This window comes from Mastacembelus armatus, chromosome 8 (genome assembly GCF_900324485.2).
Source record: "Mastacembelus armatus chromosome 8, fMasArm1.2, whole genome shotgun sequence".
In the NCBI taxonomy this organism is placed as follows: Eukaryota; Metazoa; Chordata; class Actinopteri; order Synbranchiformes; family Mastacembelidae; genus Mastacembelus; species Mastacembelus armatus.
The window spans coordinates 9,205,048-9,216,569 of NC_046640.1; the positions used below are offsets into that span (position 1 = coordinate 9,205,048).

At 44.7% G+C, this 11,522-nt stretch overlaps 3 protein-coding genes across 3 annotated transcripts; 1 reads left to right on the forward strand and 2 right to left on the reverse strand.

Annotated features, from left to right (window-relative positions):
- Window positions 1–769: 769 nt before the first annotated feature.
- armc5 (armadillo repeat containing 5) lies at window positions 770–7,214 on the reverse strand. Its single transcript, XM_026325303.2, has 7 exons — window positions 6,334–7,214; window positions 6,214–6,244; window positions 5,965–6,075; window positions 4,324–5,218; window positions 3,459–4,234; window positions 2,957–3,089; window positions 770–2,465 (listed from the first exon to the last, which is right to left on the reverse strand). The coding sequence occupies exons 1-7, from the start codon at window positions 6,691–6,693 to the stop codon at window positions 1,037–1,039; spliced, it is 3,735 nt and encodes a 1,244-aa protein (XP_026181088.1). The 5' UTR covers window positions 6,694–7,214; the 3' UTR covers window positions 770–1,036.
- Window positions 7,215–7,291: 77 nt separating this feature from the next.
- Window positions 7,292–9,414, forward strand: LOC113141085 (uncharacterized). Its single transcript, XM_026325305.2, has 2 exons — window positions 7,292–7,696; window positions 7,991–9,414. The coding sequence occupies exons 1-2, from the start codon at window positions 7,603–7,605 to the stop codon at window positions 8,593–8,595; spliced, it is 699 nt and encodes a 232-aa protein (XP_026181090.1). The 5' UTR covers window positions 7,292–7,602; the 3' UTR covers window positions 8,596–9,414.
- LOC113141084 (protein ALP1-like) lies at window positions 9,265–11,494 on the reverse strand. Its single transcript, XM_026325304.2, has 3 exons — window positions 11,069–11,494; window positions 10,324–10,555; window positions 9,265–10,198 (listed from the first exon to the last, which is right to left on the reverse strand). The coding sequence occupies exons 1-3, from the start codon at window positions 11,378–11,380 to the stop codon at window positions 9,477–9,479; spliced, it is 1,266 nt and encodes a 421-aa protein (XP_026181089.1). The 5' UTR covers window positions 11,381–11,494; the 3' UTR covers window positions 9,265–9,476.
- Between the last annotated feature and the right edge of the window lie 28 nt (window positions 11,495–11,522).

An 11,522-nucleotide genomic window follows, 5' to 3' on the forward strand; every position in this document is an offset into this window, starting at 1 on the left:
ACCAAACACTTACTAAAGCAGCAAATGTGAATTAATTCACCAACAATTGCACTAATTAATGGGAGCAATGTGACCATAGTGTATTTGATCTTTTTTGAAAAACCTTGACAAATTCATGACCCATTTCTATAAACTTGCATCTTCAATAGGGATCTGTGGCCTTGGGGTTGAGGATGACAAGTAACGTATAAAGAAAAGGACTAATGCACTGGTGGCTCTGGCCTTTCATGCAGTTGGTGGACAATAAGAAAATAAAAAAACTTTGTGAGCCTCAGCCAAGTCCTTTACAATGTAAACATTAAGTAGCATAAGCCAACCGCCAAAGCCATTACGACTCATCCTTCAGAGACCATAAATGTCCACCATATTTTACACCAATCCATCCAACAGCTGCTTCACTCTCTGTGATGTAAATGAAATAATATATAACACACAGGCCCCTAAAGCCCCCCAGTCAGATCATCATGGCCACCTACACTCCATAAAGAAAAGAAACCAAAGGTAAAGTAATATTCCAACAATATATTCAGTAGCACAATTTTATAGATGACAGGTGAAACCTATTATACCATATTATTTCTATGTACAAAATAAACAACTGGCTCCCTGATAATTCCATTATTTCCAGCCAAATTACATTTATCAATTGCATCTTAGACATTTGCTGACACTTTCTTTTCACAAAAAAAAAACAAAACAATAAAATAAAATAAAAAATAAACATCACAAATGTCAGTAAATGATAATATATTCTAACAAAATGAGGCCATGCTGGGACAGATGAAAGCTTATATCAATTTACATCATAACTAAATAGAAATGTACACATCCAAATTAGGAAAGTTCTGTTAAGTGCTGGAGAAATATACACAGCACATTTTTTTTTGCAGTAACCTGCGCTTCTATCATCCAATTCATTTGATAGTACAAGTGCAAGTTATAAAATGAAAACAATGACAAGCTCATGTGAAGCCCCCAAGTTGATTCTGACTTATTTGTGCCCACTGATTTCATCTTAAAATATTGCCCTCCTGTCTCAGCTCAAAGCTAATGTGGCAAGACTTAGCAGGTCCTGTTTCAGAGTTTCTGTACAGTCGGCCTCTCTGGCTAGTCTACGAAGGCAATCACCAGCACGGGAGGAGGACAAGCAGGGCTGAGAACAGTCCTGACAGCCCAGGAGCAGAGAGAGGCAGGCTCGACCCAGTGTTGGGTAGCTGTAGCGCTGGGAAAACCAGTATACCTGTGGGAGGAGAGCAGCCAGGAACTCACCTCCAGCATCGGTTTCTGAGGGAGCTAGAACTGCTGGTTTCAGCTGCGATGAACTTTTCATCAGGTTCTTTGGTCTTAACCTCACCTCTACTGGATCGAGTGATGTGTCAGAATTATCACTGTGTCCTCTGCTGCCCTTCTGATCAGCTCCAGTCAAAGAGCATTTCTTATCTGAGTGTTGTAGGGAACTCTTTGGTTTCTTCTGTAAACTTTCTGCTTGCATTTCAAAACCAGTAAGCTCTAGCTCAGATGTTCGATTAGCCAGGTTCTCCTCTGCTGACTCGAGGTATTCTTGGTCCATTTTCGATGCAGCCTTGTCAGTATTGTCGTCTGTGGGAGCTGATGCAGCTCGAGTGGCAATTTTGATGGAGCAGGACAGGAGAAGAGACACACAGATATCCTCCAACTCTCTCTGCAGCTCAGCTACCAAAAATCTGCACGCTCCGATCATCGTCTCACCTAAAGGTGTTTTCTGGAAGTTTTCTGCTGATTCTTCCTCTGTTTCCTCTTTCCAGCCACTCAGTCCTTTATGAACCAAGTTGTCCAAAATGTGACACTGTCCTCTGCTCTCTCCGTCATCCATCTCACTTGTTCTTTCTGTGTCTTTTGTCAGGCGACACCCATGCAGGTAATGCAGTACTGGTAGCAGCATACCTATGCTGACATCTTTGATGTGAATAGCTTCTTCTGCATTACCCTGAGCTTCTCCAAATCCGCCTCTCAGCAAAGCCCTGAAGTATTCAGAGCCGACCTTGGGCGTTCCCTCCACCCCGGCCACAGCCTCTCTGTTGGCCGGGACCTGCGTCCCATTATCTAGCTGCAGGAGGAGGTCAAATTCTGAGACACTGTAAGGACAGATGTCAGCTAGCCGAGGCTTTTTTGATGGAGGGGGTGAAATTCTGCCAATTTTGCTGACAATCTGAGTTGCAACTTGCTTCACATGTTTTTTATTAAGCTCGGTTTTAATGCTATTTGTCAGGGTGGAAAGGCATCCGATAAGGAGAGAGAAGTACAGCGAGTGGAGCTGAGAGATCAGGCCTGAGGGTGGTGAATTAAGCAAGTCAGAAAGTAACCTTCCACATTCAGCAGGGTTATCTTCATCCACATCCAGGTCATCGCCATCATAGCCAAGTGGCTGCAGAGCCAAGAGCAGCCCACCGCTGTCCAGGAGAAGTTTCTTCAACAGGGACTTGTTGCTGTTGCAGAGAAAGGCATTAGAAAGCTCATACAGTGGTGTCAGAAAATATTCCAACCCCTTCTTAAATTAAAGCAAACAGGATTCACCTGATGCAGCAAAGTTTGTATACTTTCATAAATGAGGGATTTTGCATAACTTTTTAAAAACATGTTTTCATTTTGTTGTTTTTGGCTTTTAAGTGTAGATTGATGGACAAAATGGCAACTTCACATATTTATAATAAATCACAAGAGTGCAAAATGTTAAAGGTGCTGAAATTCCTTCTGTTTCATAAACATAAACCTGAGGTCTTTGTAACTGCATTAAAAAAAAAAGTAAATAAATATTTCTGGAAAACTGATTTCTCAGAAATGGCACACCAGACATCAACATCAGACATCATCTTTAAGCTCACAAGTAAGCTGAAGACATAAAACTTTACTTCATCCTATAACGTTAGGTAACTGAATTTTTACCATTTTTAACTTCATATTCAGATCTGTTTCTCACCTGCTGATTAATGGCAGAGACAGCGCACAGTTCACCTTGTCTGACTCGGAGCCTGAGAGCATCACATGGGCAAGAACCCCAGAACCAAATCCAGTCTCACATTGGACACGTAGATTATTGAGAAGTGCAATACCTACAAAGTCAGGTCACAATTATAAACTGCTCCTGTAAACATTTAAAATATGAGATAATATGTTCAAAAAGTTAAAAATTATTATACTTATCATAGGTATGGATGGGTGTGTCTGCCCCATAGTGACCTTATTTTTATAGTAGTATTGACCATGTGTGACCAATCCACAATAAATACACTTTGTCAATATAATCTCAGTATAAAAGTCATCATTTCCACTAACAGTCATGGCAATCTGCTCACATTTAGTTTTAAGTGGAAGCATCTTGTTGCTGAGCTGCTGAGCCAAGCCTCCTCTGTGTTCTACACGTCATTTAATGTTCGTGCACATACTGAGCATATTGAAATCTTTCACTTTTTGCATCTTACCAAGTTGTTTAACTTTGTCTTTCACTCTGTCCGTCTGTCTCGCTTTGCCCTCGATCCCTCCCCCACTCTGGCAGAGAAGGTGATGAATCAATGCCACGGTGCCACTTCGGACAAGCGCCTGCAAACAGTTTGGGTTGCAGCTCAGCCTGCAAAGCAGACGGAAGCACCTGCTGCTGGGGTCCTGGTGCTGCGTGAGGTAGTAGAGCAGGCCGGACATGATGCCTGAGTTGACTAGAGCGGCACTTGGGTCGGAGGCGTGAGAGAACCGCGACAGCAGCAGCAGGATGGGAGACTCTGCCGTCCAGGGTTCAGGGTGGTAAGGGTGGTGGTAGGCCACTGGGCGGGGAAGAGAGGGAGGGGTGTCAATGGTGAACTTAGTCAAACAAGCTGCCGAGTGAGTCCTCTGCCTCTTTTTGTGAGGGGATGAGAACTTTGACGGAGAAACTGGTGTTTGAACCATTTTAGTGGGAGGCAGGATAGTGGAAGAACTGGGTTGGGTTTGGGGTGGGAGTGCACTGCACGGCGGAGGACTAAAGGGATTAGTGATTTTCAGTGAAGATGACAGTGGGGGCTGAGCTGCTTTTTTGTAAGCAGGAGAGGCAGTAGGGTTGGATGAGGAAGAGGTTTTAAGACAGGCATGAGAATCAGGGTTTGGGGATGAGGTTTGAGGGGATGAAGACGTTGGGATCTGAAGACCCCCCCATTCCCCGTCAAGACCGGAGGAATCCAGCAGGTCCCCTTCAGAAGAGATCAATCCCTCAGACACCAACCAGGACCTGGAGAGCGAAAGGGGAAGCAATAAAGATGTATAACAATAGAGAATAGTAGAATACTTAAAAGATACCGAGAAAATACATCTTCATACCTGAGACTTAGGAAGCTTGATGAACATAGACTTTGCTCCCTTCCAGCTTCCTCCTTCTTGTAGCCCTCAGGAGGAGGGATGTCAAAGGAATCAAAACATGCTGAGGGCAGGAGTTCAGTAGGAGACGCGCTGGAAGAGAGGCTCACATCCATCTTCTCAGCCAACTGTTCCTCTCCTCTGGTGAGCTCGACCAGTCGCGCAACAAGCAAGGGGACCAGCCCTAAGTCTTGCAACTGCTCCATGGCAGACTCATCAAAAACAAAGTCCACACAGGCCAGGATGGCTAGCCGGGAAAGGGGATGAGCCTGATGTGCTGACAAAAAGCCAATAAGCACCTCCAGTCCTCCGCTCTCCTTCACCTTGGCCCGATTAACTGCTTCCTTGCAGCACAAGCACAGAGCCTTCAAGAAGACTCCAGACTTCAGTGGGTCTCTCTTCACTTCTTCTGTGAACTTCTGAATAACACCCAGTGACCCCACCAGCGGACGCAAGCAGCCCTGGGTGCACATGTTGGCCAGAGTTTTAAGAGCAAGCTCCTCGAACAGTTTACCAGACTCCCCTGACGCCATGACACCAAGATGAGTTAGAACCCCTGAGCGGGACACCTCCCTGACACATTCTAGACCACAACCGCGGGTCAGCTCATGGAGGGTCCTGAGTGCTGCCCGCCTCAAGCCCTGGGGATATTCTGCAGCGATGAGAGGGGCGAGAGCAGACAGGGTCCCTTGGGTGAGCAGTGACGAGCGGTTAGCTGGTGTGTCGGAGAGGTAGAGGAGAGCCCGAGCAGCCGACTGAGCACACTCCAGTTTAGGACAGGAATCTTTGGGTGGAGCCGCAGTGGGGGACGATGGGGCAGAGGAAACAGACACACACAGGAGGAGAAGAGGAACACCACCTGCATGAAAAATAGAGAATGTTTTATAATATAATGAACATTAATTTGGTCATGTGAATACAGGTTTCCAGTTATAGGCATGTTTGATTTCCAGATATATTCAATTCACTATAATCCATGACAATTAAAATCAAATCAGCAAAAATGTTCCATTTTAAAAGTTTCAGATACAGTTTCTGTTGAACAATTAATCAATTATTTGATAAGTGGTGCAGCTGAAAGGATACGTCTGTTTCTCTGCAGGACTCTGGCCTCAATATAACACCCTTATAATAAGTCAGAGAATGAGAACAATACAAATATCATTTTCCTAAATAATGTCCTCTAGTGGCGACTCACATTCTTTTAAAAAGTCAGTTCATTTAGCATTGCAATGCCAAAATCTACGACTGCTTCAGACTGTGGATCTGATAATTCCACAACTAATGAACCAATTAAAAAAGAAACAGTAACTCAGTAGGTGATCTTGTCGTGCATTATACATACACGTTTAAACTTGCACAATCATATTGTAAATCTCAAAACATGAAGATTGAAATGCATGTCCCACTGCACATATGTTCTGTAAAAACCTAAATCACACCTCACCATTAGTCCGTACATGCTTATTCCTTCCAACTAACAGGTAATCAATACCTGTTACTACTATTCTGCTCCTACTGCAAAACATTTTTAAAATTAACATTTAAATGCTGAACTGTCAGCGAAAAATAACGTAGTGAGGGACACTAACATTTCAGACTTACCAGCAGAGTGAATAAGTGCTGAGCTTTCTGGATCCATGGCCAAGTTCCCCAAAGCCCTTGCTGCTCGATTCTGGACGGTCTCCAGGGCTACATTTCTCTTCAGGATCTCCACTGAGACCAGGACAGTGAGATTTCAGCAATTAATTGTGAACATACATACAGTATATTAAATATTCTAATAAAAACCATGTTCAAAAATTAATCATTTTAAGACAAAAACTCCACATAAGCATGTAAATCACCACCTACCTACAATAGTTATTCCATCAAGCTTGCGAACCTGCAGTGAAAAACATTTAACTGTGAGCAGTTTTAATGGTTGATTTCATAAATACCTCAACACTTTCTTGGTTACTTCTTATATCTCACCTCTATACGTGTCTCCAGCTCAGTGCAGCAGTTGGCCAGGATACTCAGAGCCAGGTCCAGTGTTTTCCTGGAGCACTCTGAGTGTTTAAGTAAGTCCAGCAGGGGCCGAAGACCTCCCTGGGTTCTGAACCTGGCAATGCCAGCCTTGTCACCCTTGATGTGTTGTGTGCGTATGGCAACCAGAGCACGCCACTGAGAGACTCTGGACCTCTTGTCCATGTCAGCCTTACCATTCCCCTGGTGGTCAGCCCCTGATCCGGGTCTGCAGAGGTGAGCCAGGCACCAGGTCAAAGAAGACTCTGGTGATGATGGGTGCCCCTCCCTGGAGGGTGCTCGAGATTGCAAAGGTGATGCAGCCATGCTCTCTGTGATAGGCAGGTAATCACTTATAATGTCCTCCTCTCAGTTTGGACAGATATTACAGACAACAGTGCGCATCACTGGAGGCTTGCAGCGACATACTGAGGAATTCAACATGTTCTTTCACTGCAAACTGTTAGTCGATCTGCTCAAACTGTGCGTTCATTCATATCTTCGTCAAAGTTTCCGCAAAAAACAAGTCTCCCGCGGTCAGAAAACTACAGATACCAGCATGAAAAACGAAAGTCGTATCACCTGACACCGCAGTCGCTGACGGGAGATGGAGTTCCAACAGCTTCGGTCCACTCCCTAAAAACAGGCCTACATCGTGAGGAAGGCCGAACAGGCGTTATTCTACGTGATGAACTTGTATTTGTTCAATGTAACATATTGTTGCACATCAAATGACGAACTAAAGCTCTATTTCATCAATGTTTTGTTACCACTGGCCGAATAATTTTTGTGAAACAAAATGCAATCGCCTGTGTTAGCCGCTAACGCCATCTTTAGCCAAACAACAAAACAGGGGCGGCAGAGGCAGGGAGCAGGGAGCGAAGAGGTGGGTCAGTTAGATATACGCTGGGACTTGTAGTTCAAACCTCGCCGACTTTCATCTGCCGCGGTGCATTTCCGCTCTTAAACAAACTACATTCCCAGTGACAGTGAAAATCGGCAGCTCGCGGTGCAAGCGTTGTAGAGTTTAGGGATTGTAGTTTTGTTGATAAGACTTCACTACTCAGAAGTCCATTTGGATCAACCGAAACGGACTACACTTCCCGAGCTGCCAAGTGACGTTGTTATAGTCATCGTTTTACTCGATGCATCGGTTCCTCCGAGTTGTTAAATTCCACGATAGATACAGCGCTAATATATGAACAGCTTAGACTGAAATGATTGGTATTTAACAGCATGGAGGTGATCGAGACAATTGTGATACAAAGTACTGAAGTGGAAGGGAAGGAAGCTGTCGTGTCCAGCGTGGACGCCGATAAAACCAAAGCAGGTTGGTACTTGCAGCTTGAAGTAAACAGGTTTCATCCAGTCATCGCGTGATGCGAGGAGGGTCTGATGAGTGCGCAGTACCTGCCTACTGCGGTTCATTATAGCTGCTCATAAACTGTGGTTCAGACGGTGCTACTGCCATGAATCAGAATTACAAATCACCTGGTGATCTCTGATGTCAAAGAGGTGTCCCTGTGTGTCTTAAATAGAATAATAAAAAAAAAAGAAACATGTTCAATGCAGGGTCATCAAAATATCAGCCAATGACACGGTCCACCTTTGTTTTTCTCTCTAGAATTTATTTGGACACTGCAGGCCACGTGGCACCTTGTCAACACCAGACTTGAAATGGATCAGGCTTTTGATCAGCCTGTGTGCAAGAAAAAGAAACTTTGGGAGATGGTGGCAGAGAAGATGAATGGCAAACTGAGGGAGTCAGAGGTTACAGACGTCACTGTGAAGGCATATGAATGTGACCTGAAGTGGAGAAACATGCTGGCCACATACAGGAAGAACGCAGAGCGAGCCAAGAGACTGGGGGCGGCCAGTGTCCACTGGGAGTTCTTCAAGGCCATGCACGAGGTCCTGGGCAAGAGCAGGGAGGAGATCGAAGCCCAGCGCAGGGCCAAGCTCAGTGGGACCAGAGTGGGGAAGGCCATAGCCAGCAAGAGGTTCACTCCCATCCTCCCCACGCCTCCAGTCACACCCGCGCCATGCCCTGCCCGGCCTCCTCAGGACATCCTCCAGCTGTACATGGAGCTGCAAGAGAGGAAGATGAACATGTGGGCCCAGCAGAAAGCCTTGGAGGAGAGGAAGATCGAGGCCATCAACAACCTGGCCCAGGCCATCTCCAGTCTGGCACAGAAGAACAGCACACAGACGACGAAGGATGGACGTTAGATTGGAACATCTAACAAACATCTTATCAAAACATTTATGTTTCCGCATGAGGAAACTGTCGAGTATGTTTATAGTATGTATCCTCAGAATGAGCACATTTCTGGTGCTACGTGTTATAGAATAGGCTGATCAGTCACAACTCTGTAGAGCTGAAGGTAGCAGTTCAGAAAACAAAAGCAGACATTAACTTACCCAGGGCAGCTCTTGCTTATATAGCAAACAGTTTTGGGTTGTGGATTATAGATTTATTTATTTTTATACCAGAACAGAAAAGTAAAAAATGGTTGTTTGAGGGAAAATCCGACTCATTTTCAACAAAAATATCACAAACAAAAAAGATTAATGTGGGTTCCTACTATCACTGTTTTAGTTATTGGTATTAACTTATGCAATAGTAGGACTTTTTTTTTTTTTTTATACAATTGCCCCATAAATTAAAGTATGAATGACACAATCATTGTTCAAGACGTCATAGAATAAAACTTCGCAATTTTCTGTGAAGATAACACAGTTGTTTATACTGATAATTACTTTTAAACAGTATTAATAATGGTATCCATAGGCATGCTAGTACTATGCTGTATTAATACAGAATCTTTACTAAATGGTATGAACATAATTTGTTATATGTTCTACTAAACAGCTCTACAATAAATACAAGCAGCTTTCTTTGTTTAGCTTTATTTGTTTTATTTTGAAAGCTTTACCAGAAGTATTGGTACACGAGTAAATTTAGAATAATCAGTTTTCACTGCTCATGGTAAACTAACAGAAATGAAATAATGTTTTTGTATAGTGTAAATAAATACAAAAAAACTAGTGGTCAGTGTTGTGTGTGTGTGTACAGACTTGGCAGATTTTGTTAAATCTTACAAAACTGTTCATTTAGGAGTCACATCATGTGAGTTTCTAAACAACAAATCTGAGATGGCGTCACGTCTGCATACACCCTCTTCATCTACTTCCCCCTCTCCCTCTTGGATTACAGCTTCCTCTTTTTCAACTTCTCCCTGAACCACTTGTCCCAAGTCCAAAAATACATTGTGCAACAAACAGGCAGTCAGCACGACAGCTCTGGCTCGGTCATAGTTCCCAATATCAAGATACCTGAGCCTTTGAAATCTGGTTTTCAAATTGGCAACAGCCTGATCCAGAATCTGAAAATGCTCTTCCAACGTCTTGTTAAAGAGCTCCTCTCTTAGGCTGTGACTTCTTGTGTACGGGGTTAAAATCTGAGCAGTTAGCGGGTAGCCGGTTCTGGCCACGAGGCAGGATCCAGGAGGCATCAGTTCAGGATGCTGTTTGAGTTTGTCTCTCAGAGCGCTGCCTCTGTGTACGTCTGATCCTTTGCTGATTCTGCAGTGTAAGAAATGCCCCCTACGGTCACATACAAGCTCAAGGTTTAACCAGGAGTCAGGATGGGCCTCTTTCTTCATGCGCTTCACCTCAGCAGCTGTGCTCTCCACATCATGTTTTCCTATGGGCAGGCGGACCGGAATCCGGGTGTATCCCAACACTCCCAAGACCTGGGGAATATTTTGGTTTCTCTTCTCCTCCTTCTCTAGACTGGTAAGGGGGAAAAGGGCCTCTACAGCCTCTCTGCCTGGAGAACAGATAGAAAGCACCCCCACCATTGTCATTTTCAACCCTGTTTAGCACTCGGATCATAAACACCATTGCACTGATCATCTGACAAATCTCCCACAAACAACGCTGCATTCAACCCACCGACTGGCCATCTGATCTGCTTCTCCTCCAGCATGTTGATGCGCTCACAGAAAGAAAAGAAGATCCTGTGGATGTTTCCTTTCTCCAGGTGGAAGCGGCGGGACACAGAGCGGTAGCTGACTCGCTCAGAGAGCAAGGTGAGGGACAGCAGGACGGTGTGAGACAGTGATAAGCGAGCGCGTCCAGCCATTCGAGCCCTGGATTTAGAGCTCTGAAGCAGGTCTGTGATGTACTGATGAGACATTAAAAAAAAAAAAAAGAAAAAGAAAAAATTGTCACAGTGGCTCTCATCACTCAGCTAGTAGAGATTCATTTGGTACTTTATTGGAATTCATCATCCATATTTATAACCTTACAGGCAGGGATGGCACCAAAATCATATCCACCTGCAAAAACAATGTTAGTTGTGCAGCTGTTTGTAACATTTTCTATCTATTCCTCTTTACACCTGATATGAGACGACAACCAGTTAAGTTGTTGGGATCTTCACAGTGTTAAGTTACACTCCAATGACATATCACATGGAATGCCAAGAAGTGTTTAGGAAGTATCTGATCTTATAGGTAAGGATATTGTTCTCTTGTTCTAAATGATGCTGAATGATGCTTCATCTTACAGGTCTGACAGCGGAAACTGCTCTTGCTGTTCTCTGGAAAAGCCAGATGTGTAACAATAAAGCACTGGAGTCAGAAAAGGTAGAAAATTCACAGATTTGGGCACAAACGCGGAAGTTTTACTCTGTTACCTTGACTGCTGCACCGTCCACAGTGTCCAGTCGCTCCCGGGCCCCTGACGTCGCCACCTCTGGGGGACTGGGTGTTGTGGTTCCCGTGTGTAAACCCCGGGACTCCGTGTTTGCTTGACTCTGCAGCAACTGGACGTATATAGCAGGGGGAGGCTGAGGTTTTAGTTTTGCCAACAGGTCAGCCTCCAGGATCTCTTCCACCGCCTGGTCCAGCCGCTGCTCCAGCTCGCCGGAGGACAGAGGCTGCCACTCCCGCTCCACTATGTCCAGCACGGCTCTGCCCGCCGACAACACACACTCACTGACGTCCATTTACACCGAGGACGGACATCCCACAGTGTAAAGACTGAAGCATGCCGTGTGTGGCAGCGCGGCTGTCGTAGCGGTATGCTAACCGGCTACCGTATGCTGCATTCAAGTGCTGTCGTAAAGTTCAACGACCCGTGAGAAGTTC